The 21103-nt window shown below is 41.5% G+C and overlaps 1 protein-coding gene across 5 annotated transcripts in view; it reads left to right on the top strand.

The window, feature by feature from the left end:
- The first annotated feature begins 1203 nt into the window (after positions 1-1203).
- LARP1 (La ribonucleoprotein 1, translational regulator) overlaps positions 1204-21103 on the top strand; it is an 86682-nt gene continuing 66782 nt past the window's right edge. For 2 of the 5 annotated variants that reach the window (XM_083353550.1, XM_083353549.1), the window contains exon 1: positions 1204-1832. In XM_083353550.1, coding sequence (XP_083209676.1) covers positions 1343-1832 — 490 coding nt within the window. In that variant the 5' untranslated portion in view covers positions 1204-1342. Of the gene's footprint in view, positions 1833-2665; positions 2687-3303; positions 3321-14428; positions 14449-21103 lie in introns of those variants that run through there. The other 3 variants (XM_083353553.1, XM_083353552.1, XM_083353551.1) reach the window with 3 other exon arrangements.

The following is a 21103-nucleotide window of genomic DNA, read 5'->3' as shown; positions in this document are numbered from 1 at the left end:
CAAACACATCAAACAGTCATTCCTACCAGGATTAGTGTCCTGTAGTAGGATGTCAAGCTATGGAAATCCAAGAACATCTCATTGTCCTCCTGAAAATCTTATATACAAATCAGGAAGCCACAGTAGGGGCAGAAGATGGTGAAACAGACTGGCTCCAGGTTGGCAAAGGAGACAAGGCTTTATATAAAGGCAATGCACCACAGGAGCTAAAATGTTGGATTACAAACTGGAAAAGCCAGCTTCCATCAATCACCTGCGAATGTTACCGAGTTTGTGTCAATCACAACATCTGTTTAAGTTACTTTAGGGACGAAGATGCCATTCATTTCAATCAACCAACCAAACCCGACCTCAAACAGATTAAATTAATTAAAGAAAATGGAGGTATCTCACCCGTACAACACGATGTCTGTCCATTAAGAGCCTTACATGAAACTTCCGGGAAGAGCGAAGTTACCTTTAACATTAACACATTCAGTGGAACTTACTGTCAAGTTAACAGGTTTATTCAGTCGCGAATTTATCCCGATCTTGGCTATTGGGGAAAAAATATCATTGATTACAGTTCAGTACAGAAGGAAGATTAGCTCTTCTGGGGACAACAGGCCCACAACCTTCCGAACATTTCAACTAGAAAGCGGGGTACCTCCGCGAGAAAAACGCGCTTCACCCAGGCCCTACGGCGTGAGGCTAGGCCAGGGCTAGGCAACCTTGGCTCTTTTATGACTCGTGGACTTCAACTCCCAGAATTCCTGAGCCAGCCATGGCTGGCTCAGGAATTCTGGGAGTTGAAGTCCACGAGTCATAAAAGAGCCAAGGTTGCCTATCCCCTGGGCTAGGCGCTCTCCCAAGCTCTGCCCCTTTAAGAAGCGTCTCTTCTCGCTAAATTGCATCAGGCCCGCGCGCGGCCTCCGAGCTCGGGTCGGCGGCCTTTCTCCCTCCCTCCCTCTTCGAGGCGCGCTCGCCGCCGAGACGAGCGTGCACGCTCTCAGCTTTTCTAAGGCGGAGCTGGGCCGAGGGCGCGCGCTCTCGCTGGCCAGTCGCGTGGTCTCCTTGCTTCTCCATATTGCGGCGGCGGCGGCGGCGGCGGCGGCATCAGAGGAGACGGGGGAGGGGGGACGTCGGGGTTGGGTTTCCAGGGTGGGGGGAGGAAGCCGGCGGCTCGACCCCCCCCTCGCTTTGGGTGCAGACTTACCTGAGCGCAGAACAGCGGAGGAAAAAGGGGGGGGGATAGGGCTGGGCTCGGCGGTTCGGGAAAGAGAATCGGCAAAGTTTGGGGCGGGCGCGTGTTGTCCGGGAGAGCCTGGAGGCGGGCGAACGAGGCGGCTCTGCGGGGGTGCAGATGGCTACCCAGGTGGAAGCTCTACTGCCCGCCAACCCGCTCCTGCCTGCCGAGGAACACGGGCTGGTTATCAAGAAGCCGCAAGAGAAGGGCGAGCACCTCATGCACCAAGGAGAGAAGGCCAACGCCGAAGAGGGCAAGGGGGGCGGCCCCGACAGCTGCAGCAAGGAAGAAGGCGGCGGCGGCAGCAGCAACGTGGGAGACCATCTGCGCCGAAACGGGGCCCTGCTGAAGCCCCCCAGCATCAAACAGCAGAAGGAGGACAGCAACCATCAGGAAAAGGAGAACCTGCTGCACCAAAGGAGCGGCTGTATAGAGTCAAACCGGCTGCCCGGAGAAGCCAGCAGCAGCAGTAGTGGCGGCGAGGAGGGCGGCGAGCAGGGAGGAGTTGGCCGCAAGGAATTCATCGAGGCCCCTCCACCCAAGGTGAACCCTTGGACTAAAAACGCCCCGGTGGCGTTAGTCACTCTCAACGGACAGTCCCCTCCAGGTGGGTAGGTGGGATGAGTCCTTTGGCGGCTGAGGTTGGCGGGGCGGGGGGGTGGGGTGGGTTGGGGGGGTGATCGGCTTATTCTGATACGGCGAGCGGGAGCCAGTCATTCGAGGTGGGGAGTCCTCCCTCTGCAATATGGTGACATGCTCTCCCCCCCCCACTTAATAGAACTCCACCCTGTCTTTGTCCATGTACGCCCACCCGGTGCTACTTCACCCGGCACTCGGTGAGCCTCTTGGCAAAAACTCGGGGGTGGGTGGGGGGAGGAAAGGGCTAATGGAGGTCGGCGAGAGCGTGCTACGGGGCATTCAAAACCGAGCGGCTTTCAAAACCTAGTACGAGATAGATATCTTTAGACCTTGGTCGCTGCAAAACGCGCCCGGTGAACTGTTCCCCGCCCCTGGCAAACCCCCTCTCCCTGACCGCATGCTTGCTTGATAGGAATTTGCTTTTCCCTTGTAAAGTTACGGCCGGGGGTGTATTGGATTCGTCTATATGTTCGCTTCCTAACAGTTCACAGGCGAAGTCTCGGTATTGCGATAGATCGGATTGTAAATGTTTAATGAGCTTGAGCGGGAGATTCCCCCCCCCACACACACACACACGCCGCTTCCTTTCCTAAATAGGCCTAGTTAGAATAACGCGGTGCTGGGTGAAGTCTAAGAATATCTGGCGAATGAATGTAACGCCGTCTAAAGTAGACATGCCCGAGTTCTTTGGTCTCAGCGTGAATGGAGAAGGGAGGGGGAGAAGAGAGAGAGAGAGGAAAAAAACACACACACACACTCTAAGGGGTGGTAACTGGAGCCACCCTTTATCCTGGGCACCGAGGACTTTAAACGCGTGCTGATGTGCGTATGTGTCGGCGTCGTCGTTTGGATTTGCTTGAATTGGGCGTGTGGTGGGGGAGAAGCGACGAGCTACCGACAGCTGAGCCCCCTTTTGAAACGGAGGAGGGCATCCAAAGCGCGTGTAGTGAAGGAGGGCAGACCCGAGTGCTGACTTAAGCGAGGCCAAGGCGGCGGCAGCGGCGGCGGGTCATGCGGCTCAACCGGGGCGGGGCACTGAGAAAAGTGCTGCATTTCGAAGGTTGCATGGCGTTGTTGCGGCGTTGTAGGCCCCAGCGCAAAACGTGCCTCTGGCGACGGTTTGAGCGTTCCGTCGCCCAACGCCTCGCCGCCCAATGGCTGGGCGTGTGGTGTGTGTGTGTGTGTGTGTGTGTGTCGCCCATTCGGCGTTTCCTCCCTTTCCCAGCATTCCACTGCAGTAAAGGCAACGTGGTTTTCTTTGGGTGCGACCATGTGATTTTCCCCGAACTCGCTCCCAAGCCTTGCTTTTGGACTCCCTTTCCGGCCGTGTCGTAGCCCGTCTTGGTTTTTAGCTTGGGCTCTGGGGAGAGATTCTGTAAGGCCTCTTCGCGTAGTAGTTGCGACAGCGAAGCCTACGCGTAGGACGGAAGGCAGAAAAATAGGCCTCTCTGCACCTGTATGGTTACTGTAATGTATTGTCATTTATTTGCGAAAAGGGCACTTCCCCTCACGCCTAACTTGGTGCACGCTGGTGGTGCCCTAAAGTATGTGGAGCAAAGGTCTTTCAAATGTCCACGTGTGCTTAATCCTTGTAGTTACATTGAGTGCAGATGGGCTTTTCTGTTGTAGTGGTAGGCATTTAGGCCTTCAGTTTCATAGCTGAAATGTGATCTAACATTTATCCTGGGAGGAGACTGAAAAAAAAGGAAAATCCGTTCATTTCCTTAACTAAATTGACTTTGGGGATGACAACTTTGTCTCCCTCGTGTGATGTAAATATATAGCATTAACAAAATTAAAACCAGTACTGCATAGTTGGACAAAAGCTATGGAAAGCTATGTGGTACATTTTCTTTGCAAAGATATGGTTTCGAGTGACATAAAAGAATGTAACTATAGGTTGGTACTTAGAATTTTAAATCTGATCTTTTCAGCGTTTTGAGTAGAGAGTAAAAGACTAGCAGACAAATAATTTGGAGTAAATGTCAAGCCCTCATGGTTTAAATAGCGCAACTAACAACAACATTGACTATTGTTTATTGATGAATGTGTGCATATGTAGTCCAACATGTATTATTCAGTTTCATTAATATATAGATTGCATACCATCTGGTTGGAAAAGTGTTTGCTTTCTCCCTCCAAAATTGGGGAAAATACATTTACATTTTATAACATAACAGCACAGTGTTAAAGTGGCTTTAAAATGACAGGAATCGGTGTACTTAAGTGTTTTATCTGATACAGTAAAACTGGAAGACATGTAATAGTGCTGAGGCAGTTTAATCTGTTCAACAGAACAAGACCCAGGTTCAGGTCGACTTTAAGCCATAGAAATTAGATCATTCACTCTCAGTTCCATCTACCTCATAAGGTTGCTCTTTGGGGGAATAAAATGGAAATAATCTCCACAATAAGTTTTTGTAGCTTTTGGAGGAAAGGCAGAGAATATCAAGCAAACAAAGTAGACTGCTCTGTAACCTGTTTACACGAACACAGATAGGTAGGCAGGCATGTTGAGCAAGTCATGTAAATCTTGGCTTTAATTGGGAATTGTTTTACTTTTATCTCTCCTTTATTATTTTCTTAAGTCAGCCTAAATGCTCCTGTCTGTTTTCCCCATGAAATCTTGTAAGGTGAGTTGGCCTAAAGAGAGTGATGGCCCAAAGTCATTCAGTTGGCTTTCCTAAGAAAGGACTAAAATTCATAGTTTCTGATTTTTAACTTAGCATCTTAGTTCCTACAACAAATATTTAAGTTCTTTGTGGGCATTTTTGTTGAAAAGTACATGTTGCTGATTATGAGAGTGCATATTTAAACCGAAGTGCAATACTATTTGATAAACACTTTTCCTCTTTTTCTGTGCCAGGTTTTTTGGGATTCTAGAAGCAAAATCAGAAGAAATTTTGTTTCAAGATATTTTTTAGATTTGATTAGGCTTCAAACTTTGAAATCCGTGAAGGGTGATTCATAATGGAAACCTGTTCTATCATCACTGCTGTTGCCAGTTCATGTACCCGTGGATTGTTACGGCAACACACTTTCCTTATTCCTTCTTTGTCTCATACAGAGTACTGCCAGTACAGCTAATTTAACAATAGAGAGAAAAGAAACATGGGTGTGCTCATACATTCCCAGATTGGATTAAGCAATTGCAGATTACCAGCATGGATTAAGTGGATTGAATTGATAATAGTTAACCATTGATATAGTTGTTTTTTTTAAAAACTTCTTGTGTTATGCTGTTTATTAGCCAAAGATGTACATGGGCAAATGTGATTGGAACATTTATATGATACTCAAACACCTGTCTCCACAGCATTGAAAACCAAAACTGCTTTACTGCTTAAGACTTTATTCTTAAACTACAGATGTGTGTGTTACAAGAAAGCATATAATATTGAAGTTTTACTTTATATGAGAAATGTTTACCAAAGTGGATTGTTGATAAAAGGAGGCATCCAATCAGACCCAATCTAATATCAGAGCTAAATCAGATATCTATTGTTGAGGTACAATGTTCTAATAGAATACTGGACTGAAAGTATTGGAAGTGGCGATAGAGATCTCCTAGGTCCATTCCCCTGTCCAGACAGTATTCTGTTAGCGCGGCATCTGAGAAATGGCTATCAAGCCTTCATTTAAATACCTGCAGTAAAGGAGAGTTCCCTACCTCCTGAGGCAGTTTGTTTTCTGTTGAAAATAAAATTAAAATATGATACAATAGATGTTTAGTCAATGTCTTTCAGAAGAACTGAAGTCACCTAAGGGGAAAAATTATCTTGAGATCTATTTGATCATCTACTCCTAATGCATTCACTAACTGCATTAATACCAGTGTAAATAAAAACAGCTTAATTTCTCACTATATGTTACAGCAGTCTTTCATCAAAGCCCTGCTTAATTTCAACAACATTGTTGCTTCATTCTCAAGCTATGCCTTGGTTTAAGTGTCATATACAAAGGTTATGATTCTTTGACTAGGGGTGTCAATACTGTATGGATTCAGCCAATTAAAGAAACTGTGACTAAATATAATGCATGTACTCAGCCTATCTCATAGTAAAACAAAACCAAATCAAGGTTTGATGCTGCATGTTAGAAATTAATGAATACTAGGTAAGAATGAGTTTCCTAAAAGCCAGTATAATATAGTAGTCAGAGTACTTATTAAAAGTGGATTAGAAGCCAGATTCAGGTCCCATTCAGTTAATTGTTCACTGACAGATACTAAGTTCCTCTCTACCTTGACCTAAAATAGGTTGCATGGCTGTTGTGAAAATAATACAGATAGTCCTTGACTTACAACCACAATTGACCCCAAAATTTTCATTGCTAAACAAGACATTTGTTCCCCATTGTACGATGTTTTTTGCCATAGTTGTTAAGCGAATCACTGCAGTTGTTAGGTGAATCATGTAGTTTTTGATTGACTGGCTTCCCCCATTGACTTGGCTTGTCGGAAGCCATCTGGGAAGTTAAAAAGTGGTGATCACATGACTCTGGGACACTGCAACTGTCATAAATACACACCAGTTGCCAAGTGCCTGAATTTTGGCAATGGCCATAAGTGTGAAAACAGGTCATGGGGCACTTTTTTCAGTGCAGTTGTAACTTTGAATAGTCACTAAATATATGGTTGTTACGTCGAGGACCTGTATTGGAGCTGGAGGGTGGGAAGGGAAATTTTGTAGGATATCTGTTGTAACTGGAGAAAGGCTGAATATAAATATAATGGACATCTATTTGTTGTTGTTTTTACTTCCAAAGCATTGATTTTTTTTTCTGGTATCACAGCACAATCTCCAATTCAGTCTCATACCCTTGCAGTGTCACAACACTGTTACACCTGATCAAAGTTACATTAACAGGTATTTGGCAATCAATTCCATTGGCTGAATAAGTAAGATTAGGGTGCATAATTTACAGTGCAAATACTGAAAGAGAGGTGGATATCTTTGACAGGCCTGCACTAGAATATCCTTTGCCTTGTGTTACTTTTAAGGGAAAATGTTAGATTAGCCCCCCCCCCCCCCGTAAAATATGAAAAAAATAGATTTCAATACAGGTTAATTGTGCCAATTGTTAAAATACCCTTCGTGCACTGTTTTACAAGTAGTCCTCAACTTGCAGTGGTTCATTCAATGATGTTTAATGTTACAATAATGCTGAAAGAAGTGACTTAGGATGTTCCTGCACTGATGACTGTTGCATATCTCTGTAGTCACATGATCAGTTTTTGGGCACATGGCAACTGGCATATCTCTATGATGTCTACAGATTCCCATGGTTCTATGATTGCCATTTATGACCTTACTAGAGGTCTTCCCACAAGCAAAGTCAATGAGAAACCAGATTTGCTTAATGACCATGGCAAAAAAAAGTGAAATTGCATGCCAATTTAATGACTGCATCGCTTAGCAACAGAAGTTCTGGTCCAAATTGTTATAAATCAAAAACTACCTGTATAACATTGACAAGATTTTGGGAAGTTAGGCCATATCTTGTCAAGTTTAATCTTTAACTTTGCTGTTCTGTAAAATAACTTTTTGTGTAATTTAATTCTACAAAAGATTTATGTGCAATATTTGGGATTCTATTCTTGAAGGAACCATTAGTTCACCTGGTAATATGTGGCACTGGATGTATGAGTCTGCAATACTTGCTTAATTGGTTAGATATTAATTTTAAGATCTCATTGTTCTAATATTGTTTTTCACCATGGTACAATTATCGCTGAGAAGAAGCTAGGTCTTTTAATGCTTATAAAACTCCAGGTGCTGAATACCTTTTCCCCCCTCAGTAGTTTTATAGGATAAAGTTCTCTTTCATAAGATGTACACAGTGTTTCAATTTGGCTGAATCTGTTTGCTATGGTTATGCAACAGAAAAATGAGAATTGAAGTTGATAGTCCTTGTTGCTCTCTGAGCTTGGTTAGCCTTGCGCTGATAATGTTACCTAGTTTGGGTAATGAAACATCTTCAAGAAAACAATCAACAAAGGAGAATATATATATATATATATATATATATATATATATATATATATATATATATATATATATATATCTCCTAAAAACCTACAAAAAACCTATTGTGCTTGTGTATTAAGCTTTAGAAGTAGTAGCCAGAAAACTGTTTATGAGCTATTTGTATCTGTTGTTGCTGGGTTTAGTTTTATTCACTGCTGTTTGTGCAGTAGGGATGTTTATTACATTTAATTCCTTTTAAGGAATCATATTTAGACTAGTTTTTCTGCAAGCTAGGTGATAAATATCAATTAGGATGTACTACTCCAGCTACTTAGAACAGAAAGTGGGGAAAGAGGTTGTTTCAAATTCCCATTGTTTTGCTGATGGAACACTGAAAATATTTTGAATTATGTTTTGCTGGAAGAGAACCCTTTTGGAATGTTCTGATTGAGGATTTTGTTCCAAGTTTGAAACTATAATCATTTCCCCCTCTTCATACTTGTTAACTGCAGTTTCATTTACTTTTAGTACAAAAAGGATGATGCTTCCAAAAAAACAGTTCTGTATTATTGTCTTTTTAATTCATCATTGTCAAAGTAAACAGTTTTTGACTTAAGGGAGATATATTCACATAGAGTTTTTTTATATGTTGCTGTTTGTGCAAAGGCTTTTGAGGTATGTAACAAACTGATAAAACCTGTTTTTCATTTTTCTTTATTGCTTTAATAAATATAAAAGTATGTGTTTAAATTATTGAGTAACATTTAAGTCTTCTGGAATATATGAGTAATATATAATAAGTAAGTCCCATATTTTAAATACTTTCCTGATTGATCCATGAAATGCTTATAAAACTATTCTAATTTAAGCAATCAGCAGAAAGAATGAAATTGTTTAATATTTGACACAAGTAAATTCAGAAAAATGTCATTTCCCTTCCACTTTTCGTCACTTTCAGATTAATTTTAGATATTTTCTTTCTGCATGAAAAATAAAGTAATATTGGATGAAAACATTAGTAGGATATTGTTTGGGTTTCTTTTGTATTTTTTTCAAATTATACAAAATTTCTTAACTTACATACCCCCTTCTATTTCTGTTGTATTCTTTATTTTGTTTTTGTAGTAAAACTGCCTTAACATTTGTATGCCAAGTTAAAATGCATATAAAAAGGAGAGTGTGTGATTGCAGCTGGTATATTGAAGTTGTGATTCTTACAAAAGAAAAGGCTTTATGGACCTTCCATGCTTTCAGGAAGGATTTGAAGACCGCATAGCTGTTCTGATGACAGTTTTTAAGAATTAAAAGGAAACAATAGGTAGTTGTAGAGAACTAGATATGTTTGGTAAAGTTGCAGGTATAAACAATTGGGTATAAGAAGAATATACTACGTTGGAATACTCAGTTTACTGTAGCATGATAAATTAATTCATTCTTACTGTTATGCTGTCATTTTTATAAAAGTCTTCAATCTACAATCATTCATTTAGTAACCGAAGCTGAAACGGCCCTGAAAAAAAGTGGCTTACGACCATTGTAGCATCCCTGTGGTCACATAATCAAAATTTGGATACTTGATCACTGAGATATATTTGGCAGTTGCAGTGCCTCATGGTCGTGTGATCATCTTCTGGGACCTTCTGACAAACAGTCAATGGGCAAGCCAGATTCGCTTAACAACTGTGTTACTAATTTAACAAACTCATTTGGTAAAGAGCATCCATGTAAAATTGAAATGATGATTGTTATTCTGTCTTCAACTTTATTTTTCCCTACTAGTTAAAACTGGAAAAAAAAAAGCTTTCTTATTCTGTGGCAGCTTATTGGCTGATTTGTAATGAATATGCTTAAAGGTACTTTAAATCAGAAGACATTTTTTGTTTAGTAATGCCTAACATTATAATGTTAATAAATAAAGCCAGGCATACATAATGCATTTTCTTGAGGTAGAAAATTAGTTTAGATCTCTAAAGGGTTTTGTGGAAATCAATATTTAGCATGTTTAGTATTGTATTTCAGTTTTCAGATTTTTTTCTGAAAACCTCTTAAACATTCCCTCTGGGTTTTCAGATTCCTGGAAAGTTTACACTTGGAATTTTATTAGGCTAGGGATCAGAAGAAGGGACAGAACTTGCATTTTTATATTAAAGATGGAAATAAAAGCCTTCCCACCACTAGCGCCCTGCTTGGGTTTAGGTATTCAGTGCAGGAGAGGTTTTTGTCAACCTTTTTTGACTATCTTTTTGTTTTACATAGAATTCAATATTGCCTATGACCATGAAATCCTCTATTTAAATATAAAACTGGACTTGCTGCAGTTGAAAGGTTCATAATTGTGGATGCCACTAATTTTGTCTTCTCAAACTTGGTTGCTGATTGGATCGTTGTGTACTTTGTGATAACTTGCAGATTTATAAATTAAAAGGTTACACGCAAAAGGTTCCCATACAAAACAGTTTTGGAGTGGTTTCAACTAGAACTGAAACTGAATGCTTTGTTTCAGATACAGACCGGAACACTATTGTTCTGAGAATAAGTGTTTGTCTGTAGAAGAGCAGGAGAAAGGCAAATACATTGATGGTGATGGCAGTTGAAAAGAGGGAGAGAAGGGAAGAGAAGGTGCTCGGAGGTTTGGTGAGAAACGCAAACTGGTCAAAGCTGGAATATCCAAAGGATTCCTCTTCTCCCAAACTGGAACCAATATTAAATGGTTCAGCAGAAATCCACTGTAGGATGGTTTGTTTAGAATTAAATCAATACATTTTCTGTTTCATGCAGAAACTGAAAATTGGTTATGCTAATTGTTTTGAGGAATTAGGAACATTTTGATCTGGTAGAATGGGAATGGCTGAAGATGCTAAATGAAGGGATGGTTGTCTAACAGCAATTGACTTTCTTCGCTTTCTGTGAAAAATTGGATATTTGATATGGCACAGTGAATGAGTAGAATCTGGTTTTTGTGTAGTTTATGAAATATAAATCATTTCAGTTTATTCTGACTAGGTATTTTGTTTTTCCACTTATCCACCTCATGGTCACAAAGTATTGCTGTAGTTTAAAACTTCAGGAGATCATCAGGCTGTATCTTTGGTCTCATTACTTATATGAATTACTTTTGTAAGGTGGGATGACTCTAAGAGTAGAATAAAAACAGAATTGAAAAACAGTTGAAATCAAGGAAAGAACAACGATTACCTTGGAGGGAATAGCCCACAAACAACAATCTCAAGGAACCCTCCACTCTCTAGTCCAAGACTTGGAGAAAACCAGGTCTTCAGGGCTCACTGGAAACAAGACATGTTGGGGTCATTCGAAAATCTGGAGGAATGCTGTTCGGTTGTCACTGCTCATATGATAATGAGAAAGTTTTATCTATGTGGTTTCAGACATGTTTCTTTGAAAGCTCAATACAAACATTTAGATAAAAATGTCTATAGATTTTACATAAAATTTTATATATGCAAGAATGAGTTCAAATAGACCAACTCATGGCATGCTTAACTGTAAACTTCAGTTCTGTTTCTTCACACCTCACTCTAAGCATAAGCCATAATTTACTAAGCACATGTTTTGAATTCATACATGACAGTAAGTCAAAGTCAGGATTTCTGGTAGAGACATGGCAACTAAACACGTATCCATTGCAAGTGAAGATAACCATATCAAAACCCAAAGAACTTAAGTAGACCTTTGAAACCTCTTGAGACAAGAAAAGGATGGGAGATCATTCATACGTGCTCCAGATGACTGCTCTTCATGAGGAGATTGCAGTACAGTGGTCTGTGGATTTCAGTGCTGGGAGATGAGATTAATAACCAAACAACAGTGGAGCCCTTTAAAGGACACTAAATTTGCTAGCCTCACTTTTAATACTTTTGGAAATCTATTAATGCTATTAGAGGTTTTTTAAAGCTACCTGGTGAATCTATCTTCATTTCTGAATAAAAGAAAAATTAATTACAGGGGACTTAAAATTAAAGGGGTTTAAAGAATTCAAAAAGTGGCAAAGAGCTAAATAAAATTTTCAGCCAAGAAAGTTGTAAAACAAAGGGCCAGACAAATTTGGAATTTTTGACACTTAGACTATAAGACGGGTGTCTAACTGCTAGCCTGCAGGCCAGATGTGACTTGCCGAAATCACCCACCCCATGGCCAGCAATGGAAAAATAGTCATGATACGTTACAACACATGTGACGTTGCAAGTTTGACACCCCTGTTATAAGATTTTGGAACTAACAACATAAAATGGCTTTTCATGGGAACCAGAATTATTTTGTCTACTGTATGTCCTAACAGTTTAGAGACTATATGATTTCAGTAGGACCCTACAAGGGACTAAAGTCCAGGGAGGAAAAAAAAAACATGCCTTTAGTTTTGATTAGAATTTGGATGTATAACATGATGCAAAACATTGCAACATTTGAAATACTAAAGATCTTGGAAGAATGGGACCAGAAATTAATTGCCCTTATAAGAACAGCATGTGTAATGATATCTGCTTCTATGGATTGACACTGTTTAAAGGATGTTATGAAGGAATGACAGGTGAAACAAACCTTGCTTGATGCAGAAGAAGTGGAATTAAAACATTGGATTAAAATATGGATCATAAGACAGATGGTATTTAAAGTAGAAATAGAAATAACAGGCCAAGAGAATGATTTGAATGGAACTTTTTTCTGGCTATGCAAAAAAACCTGGCTGAAGTTATAAAAATTAAAGGGGAAATGCAAATGATCAAGGGATAATAGGTAATGTTTTTATTGGATTTACAAAAAAGTCTTGTTAAAGGCTTGAAGTCTATCCAAAGGGACAAAAAAGAATTCAAAGGGTATTAAATTCTACAACAACATTTGAACTAAAGATTAAGGTTGTCAGAGATAAACAGAAGGAATATAAAGATGGTTTATTTGATGAAGGTTAAAATAAGTTTTTATGAAATTCTAGGAACCCTTTACAGACTAGCTGACACCAGGATTGAAAAATTAATGTCCTTTGGATTTGTTAATAGATAGGAGATACATTATGGGAAGAAAGATTTATTGGTAATCTTGAAGAGCTCCCAAACTTGTTTATACTTGTGATGAAGGTCTTTTATTTCTTTTTTCTTTTCCTTTCTTTTCCTTTTCCTTTCTTTGCCCTTTTTTCTCTTTCCTTTCTCTTTAAGTTTAGTTTCTATTAGTTATTATTGAATTAAAGTTTCAATGTATAAAGTTAAGTCAAAGCCAAACTTGACCAAATGAATCCCATATTGCAGGTAAAGGATTTTGAATGGAGAGCTAGGAAGAAAGAATCATGTAGGAGCCAGAGGAATTATTCTCCCTATACAACCATTTTTCTTTATGGAGCGAGAAATCTGTAGTTCTTGAGATATTGTTGAATTTGTTTGATCGTGAGCATTACCAAATAGATGTAATCAAAGATTGTCTGAGGAGTCAATGCAGTCTGGATTAACAGCTAAAAACTTAGATTAATCTTATGAACTGTATTAATCTTGTGAGCTATAGAAAAGAGAATAGGAGATGGTTCTGTTACTTACGTAAGGCCCACATTGGATGGGCAACTCCTATTCGTCATTTTAAATAAAATTGGAGGAGGGAGCACATGTGTGTGCGCACAGACACTGACCGAGAAGAGGGTTATTGGAATACATATGCAAGAATCAATGCTGGCACTACAAAGTAGACTTACTAATACTTACATATTCTTTGGTATAATGTATGTTACAGAATGGCTGCTATTTATGGAGAGGTTTGGGACTGCAAATTGTAGTTTTAAAACATTCCAGGTTCATTAAATGAAGTTTTGAAATACTTTGCAATCATGAACAGATAAAAGAAAGGAATTCAGAATTCTCAAAACAGTACCTATGTATTTCATCGTCATCATCACTCTAGCCGTTGTCTATCCACTGCAGGATGAAGGCCTCTTCCGTATATTTTCAGCCAATATGTTTTTGAGCTTTCCTTTGCTAGTTGGGTGTGCAATGCTTGCTGATGTCGTCACTCCATCTTGTTTTAGGTCTCTTGTGGACGCTTTTTATCAAATGGAATCCATTCTATGACTGCCTTAGTCTACCTACCGTCAGTTTCTTCTTGCTATGTGACCAGTTCATTTCCATTTCAATAATTTTACTCCTCCTATGGCATCGTATATTTTCATTTGTTCTCTAACCCATTTGCAGGTCTTTATATCTTGTCTTGTGATTGCTGAGCATGTATTTTTCTATAGCTCTTTGCATCACTTGTAGCTTTTGTCTTGATTGTGAAGTTAGCATGTTTTGCTGGCATATGTTAGAACAAGTAGCACACACACTGATCGAAAACTTTTCAGGCATAGGGGGAGATTGTTCTTGAAAATTACACAACTTGCCAAATGCCTGCCAACCTATGTATTTATACTAGAATATACACCATGCTTTTCTCAAGAGTTAATATGTTACAACAATGTAAGGCTATAAAGGTATTTTTTCTGAAAGGTGTACAAAATGCTTTGTGCTTGAATTGTCCTTATGTACTTGAATGAAAAAGTGGATGTTTCTGGTGTTTTTGTAATACATATTCTTATTCTAGATACAGAATGAAATATGATTGTTCCAGGCAGATGTGGTGAGGGTAAGAAGGGGACAAAGTCAAGGCTGAGAGGTTTCCTGGTAGTGATATATACAAGATACATCAGAGACAGAGGGGAGGTCCTGGGAAGATTAGGGGAAAGTGAGAACCAATGAGATATATTTTGCTTTGAAATTAGGACATGCTACTTCAAGGAGAGGTGGGGACTGAAGGTGTAGTAAAAATTGGAGGGTCATGGGATGGCCATGCAGAGGAGGAGGGGAAAGGTCTGATGGGCCACCAGTTTTACTGGTTTGAGTCATACAATTACACCTGGGTTCTTCTGGATATTGTTTTGCCCCAAAACTGGACTAAAACATGTTGGGTTTGGTTTCTGCTTACATATGACTGATTCAGTATAGTTGAGTATAATTTTTGTAATGCAGTGTGTTGAGAAACTATGCTTTATGTTTTGTGCAAGTTTTTAGAAAAATTGGTTTAGAAGTTAATCCTCATTGAATGATCACTTTTCTATTGACCATTTGAAGTTACGATGGCATTGACTGAGGGGGACTTAATAACCTTTCTCATAATTGAGGCTGGTGGAGTATCCCTATAGTCCCATGATTGCAATTCAGGTGCTTGGCAACCAGCTTGCAGTTATGATGGTTACAATGTCCTGCATTCACGCTTACTTCTGACAGTCAATGGGGAAGCTGGTCGGAAATATTGACCACATGACCGTGGGATTCTGCAATCTTGCTGGATTTGCCTAACAGCAACCAGGACTGCCACCACCATAGTCATAAGTCAGCACAATCACATGATGTAACATTTTATGACCACTTCGCTTAGCAGCAGTTTCCTGCCTCAATTGCCTTGGTCAAACAACAACTATCTGTACTTAAATCTAACATTCTTCTGTGGGAAGAAATTCTGAAGTTGAGATCACTTACAGAAATGTTCTTGGTTACATTTTCTAGATCACTGTTTTTCAACAAGTGCTATGCGTACCACTGGTGGTACTTCGGTACCTTGCAGGTGGTACACAAATGATGGGTTGAAAAACCACTGTAAAAGAAGTGTAAAAGTGTAGCCGGGGGATGAGCTGAAGTGGTGGCAGCACCACACAGACTGGTGGGAGAGTCAGCTGGAGCTGCTGTATTGCCAGGGCTCTGTAGCTCCAGCTGATTGGCGCTTCTGGGAGTAGCCTGGGGGAGAGGAGTCAGGTGGAGTTGCACCGAAGAGAAAAGGAGGAGGAAGGGGGAGAGAGGAGAGGATATAAAAGGAAGAGGTTTTGGCGGGAGAAGGAGAGGAAAAAAAGGGAAAGAGAAGGGGGTGGAGAAAGAGACATAGAAGAGGAGAGAATTCTTTGAGGCAAGCAGAGGGAAAGAAGGGGATAAAACAGTGCAAAAATTAATGTCAGAGAAACAGGCACAAGTTTCCCATTAAAAGTGTGGTGAGTGGGTGTACAGTTGAGCCCAAAATTTAGGTTTGTGTTAGGATATTGATTTAAACTCTAACCAGCTAATGTAATGTAAGGTGAATGATGCAATGTTAGGAATGACTCAGCAGAAGTCTGTATCCCTTTAAGAGCTTGAGTATAAAAGGGAAGGCCTTGCTGGAGTCTTTCTCTCTTGCCCATTTCCTGCTGTAACTGCTGTGTTTTGGAGTTTGCTGTATTACCACATGTATGTATTTTGTTCCTAGTGGATATTTGTAGATAGTGTAATATAAACCACCATTTAAATACAAACCACTGTTTACTGTATTTTCTCCTGACTTACTTCAGTGCAATAAGACTGCATGCTCTGACATGCAAATTGAGACATTTGTCCCATTTTACGAGTTTTCTTGCCACATTTGTTAAGTGAATCAATGCAGTTCTTAAATTAGTAACACGTTTAAACGAATCTGGTTTTCCCATTGACTTTGCTTGTCAGAAGTTTGCAAACAGGGATCACATGACACTGAAACATTGCAACCATCATTTATTTTATTTTATTTTATTAAATTTATATACCGCCCTATTCCCGGAGGACTCAGGGCGGTGTACAGGGAAGATTAAAACAAACATACAAAAATTAAAATCAGATTAAAACAATTAAAGTCCCCGAAATTTAAAACTAAAGCCTAATAAAAATTAAAACCCCTCAGCCTGGGCCAGACAGCTCAAAGAGCCAAGTTTTCAGGTCCCTGCGGAATGAGCAAAGGTCGGGGGCAGTCCTAAGTTCCATGGGGAGCTGGTTCCATAGGGCCGGCGCGCCCACAGAGAACGCTCTTCCCCTGGGAATAACCCGCCAGCATTCCCTAAACGGCGGTATCCTGAGAAGGCCCTCCCTGTGGGAGCTTGATGCCGGCAGCAGGTGTTCCCTCAGATAACCCAGACCCAAGCCATTTAGGGCTTTATAGGTTATCACCAGCACCTTGAATCTCACCCGAAGGGCAACCGGAAGCCAATGCAGCTTGCGGAGTAGAGGTGTTACATGGGAGTATCGGGAAGCCCCCATCACAACTCGCGCGGCCGCATTCTGCACCAGTTGAAGCCTCCGAGTGGTCCTCAAGGGCAGGCCCATGTAGAGAGCGTTGCAGTAGTCTAAACGGGAGGTCACGAGCGCATGAGTGACTGTGCGTAGGGCATCTCGGTCCAGATAGGGTCGCAACTGGCGCACCAGGCGAACCTGGGCAAAAGCCCCCCTGGCCACGGCTCCTATGTGATCTTCAGAATTGAGCCGTGAATCGAGGAGGACGCCCAAGTTGTGAGCCCTATCAACGGGGGGGGGGGGTAACACCTCACCCCCCATCATTAAAGATGGAATAGTCTGTGTAACCCGAGATGCCGGTATGCACAGCCACTCAGTCTTGGCAGGATTGAGACGAAGCCTGTTTCTCCCCATCCAGACCCGGACCGCCTCCAGGCAACGGGACATCACGGCGAGGGCATCACTGGGTTGGTTCGGGGTGGAGAAGAAAAGTTGGGTATCATCAGCATACTGATGATACCCCACCCCGAAACCACGAATGATCTTGCCCAGCGGCTTCATGTAGATGTTGAACAGGAGGGGAGAGAGAACCGACCCTTGAGGAACTCCACAAACGAGAGGCCTCGGGGCGGACCTCTGCCCTCCTGTCAACACTGACTGCGAGCGGCCCAGGAGATAGGAGAACCACTGCAAAACAGTGCCTCCCACTCCCAACCCCCTGAGACGCCGCAGTAGGATACCATGGTCGATGGTATCGAAAGCCGCTGAGAGATCTAATACGACTAGGACAGAGGAACAACCCCTGTCCCGAGCCCGCCAGAGATCATTCACCAGCGCGACCAATGCCGTCTCTGTGCTGTGCCCGGGCCTGAAACCCGATTGGTACTGGTCCAGATCATAAATATGAATCAGTTGCCAAGCATCCGAATGTAAATCACATGACCCTGAGGACGCTGTAATGGTCATAAGTCTAAAAAATGGTCATAAGTAACTTTTCAGTGTCGTAACAATCACTAAGCAAATTGTTGTAAGTCGAGGACTACCTGCACTTTCACTTGTTTCCTTTTTTTTTTTTGGTCATCAGGTTTTTGACGCCTTGCTAGGCGACTGGTGGTACTCAAATATTGCCATGTCCTAAAAGTGGTACAATAGGTGAAAAGATTGAAAAGTCTAGATCACTGACTTGAAGACTGGAAGATGTTGTCCTTTCTGGCATTCCAGGCTGTATAAGTCACAAAATGCCGTAGTTATATACTGTGGGAGACTACTATTTTGTGAGTCTGCTACAGGTTCTAGATTATCTTCAAAAGTGGCTTTTGAGAGATTATTAAATCTACAGCCTTATTTTCCAGGAACAGAAATCAATCGTACTAGATTAACCTAATAAAATAAAAGGAATTTCAGATGGATGGTCTTGTTTTAATTAGACATTATGCCCTGCAGACGCTGTCGGCTACCTTCTGTAGCGATTCTGTATTTGCTATTAAACCTCTGCAGTTTACTTTGGTGTAAACTTTTATTTAATTATAATTATTTACTTAATGAGTAAGCTTTGGTAAGTTACCATGAAGTAAGATGTGTTCCTAATAAATTTTACAAGTAAATCAGCTATATAGATTCTATAAAACTGGTAAGTATGATTTGTTAGCAAAAATGACTGATTTTGAGCAAAACATTTTTAGGGACAAGGGGATAAATAAGTGTATTAAACCACTGCAAAACATAAGCTTTCGGCAAAAGAATTTTGCAGTCTCCCATGTTCCACAAAAGAGTAAATTGTTTTGACCATACCAGTCATGCTTCATGTGGTCTTTCAAGGTAAATTCTTTTGACTGTATCCCTGTTGGAAAAAGGTTCCCCCTTACCAAACATTTCCAAACCTTACTGAATCAGTTCTCTTGGTATCTCCTTTTTATGGCTAGGATTTCCAGTTGTGAATGGTAAATGCATTTGCCCCCATCCATATCTTGTATTCTTGTATTTTGTCAAGCTTTCTAAACTCTTCTAAATTCAGTTGTTTAAAGAGTACGGTTCATTCTAAAAACTTGGTAAACTTGATTTTGAAAAGTTTACTAGTTTATCATGAAATATATGTAGGTTTTATTCTTAAATATCAGACTTTCAGAGATTGCCACTGGATTTTTAAAGTAGATTCTCTTCACTATACCATTGTGTGGGTACTTAGTACTTTTCCTGGGTACTTAGTTTATCAATTTTATGATAGACTCAATGTCCTCAGGGTATTTGTTACCCTGTTAATATGAGAAGAAAAAGCATCTGGTGGAACTAGTACTCGGTTGCAGCAATATCTAGGAACATACGGTACACTTCATGTGCATCCAGTATAAACTTTGGGTAGCATTGCCACTGAATGAGCTACTGTGCTTGTTCCTTTTCTTTTGCCTTATGATATTTTTATAATGAGAAGAACATGAATACAAGACAAAACACTGGAAGGCTTGTGAGCTGGCACAGTCATGAAAGAAAATAATGTTTCTTCTTTGTAACTGGAGCTCTTAAAAAGTAAGCAATGCAAAAATAATTTATCTTGTTTGAATTCATTGCCTTTTTTCACTGTACTGCTATTGGTAGGTTTAGTTTAAACTCTTTGACAAGCTTGTTGTCTTTCTGTATCTTACAGTATCTATGGTTGAGAGGGTTTCTTGGTAGGCGAGCAGTGGCAGTATTTAGTTCTGGCAGAGTGGGCGTACTCCAGGTCCCCCTTCTCTGGAACAGCATCTCCCCAGAGATATGAGGACATTGCCCTTTTTCATACGGTTATGGAAAGCTTTGAAAACAAGGCCTTGGTCCCAGGCTTTTGTTTTAATTTTGCTGTTTATAAGATCATTTGAATCTGGACTGTCTTATTTGATGTTTTTATGTTTTCTCTAGTTTTGTATGCTGCCCAAAGCCCATTGGACTTGGACTGCTAATAAATTCAAATGAATAAATAAAAGAAAACTAGTTCTTTTAATGCAGACATGTCAAACACAAGGCCCGGGGGCCAGATCCGGCCCGCAAAGTGGTTTCATGTGGCCCGCGAAGCCATCCTGGAAACAGTGAGGGAACGGCCCCCACTGCCTTGGCCCTGGACCAGAGACCCTCCTTCTGCCAGAGACCCCCAGATCTGTCCCACTCCTGCCCAGGCCCCCATAGGCACCCTTGATGCGAACAATGTAGAGCTGGCCACGCCCACCCAGTAGGCCATACGCACTCTAGCCACGCCCACCCAGTAGGCCATGCCCACCCAGGCCACACCCACCCGGCCCCTTTAGGGCAACCGCAATGCTGATGCGGCCCTCAATGAAATTGAGTTTGACACCCCTGTTTTAATGTAATAGTTAAAAACTATTACATGCCAATAGCTATCTTGTATTTTTAAATGATTATTCATAATTAGTTTAACTTTTGACCTATTTCCCTAGCTATCCTAATTTCCTGGAATTTTTTAGCTGCACTGCGCTGAATTTTTAAACTGCACTGTTTTCCCTCTTCTTTATCAAATGAAGATGAAGCGCGACCTGTCGCCTGTTTCCATACTCCCCTTAATGACGATCCCAAGCTTTGGGATTCCGAGAGGTGGCTGGGCTTAGATAGGGGCCTCGAGTTAAGACATGCTAAGAGGCCCCTGATAAAATTTTTAGCCGGTTATTTTAAGAAGTTAGGGAGGGGGAGGGTGGGGGGGGTAGGGAGGGAATCTTTAACCGGCACTCAGTCGGGTCCTGTTAGAGGTCCTGACGGGACGGGGTCTGGGGAGGTGGCTGCTGGTTCTGGGAATGTGGGGGTGGGGCTTCAAATCCCCACGGCGATAGGGAATGGCAGCAGGTGTTTGCGCGGAGGGCCATATCAACATCTGGGATCACGCCCCCGCTATCTCCAAGCGGTGGCGCGCTCCGACCCTCCGGTTAGCACCCTCTTACCCGGGGATGAGGGTGATCAGGCCCCTGAGCTCAGGTTGGTCTACTTTAACGCTAGATCCGTAGTTAACAAAGCTCCCCTCATCCGGGATCTGATCGAGGAGGAATATGCGGATCTGGCGTGCATCACGGAAACTTGGTTGGGTTCGGAGGGAGGGGTGCCTCTCACCGAGTTATGCCCGCCAGGTTTCCGGGTGCTGCACCAGCCACGGGCTCAGGGCAGGGGTGGTGGGGTGGCAGTGGTTATTCGGGAGACCTTGTGTCCTCGGGAGGCCACCATTGTCCAGATGGCCGGGAGTGAATCCCTCCTCTTGAGAT

Source organism: Vipera ursinii, assembly GCF_947247035.1.
Source record: "Vipera ursinii genome assembly, chromosome: 2".
Taxonomy (NCBI): domain Eukaryota; kingdom Metazoa; phylum Chordata; class Lepidosauria; order Squamata; family Viperidae; genus Vipera; species Vipera ursinii.
This window is presented reverse-complemented; position numbering and strand designations above follow the sequence as displayed.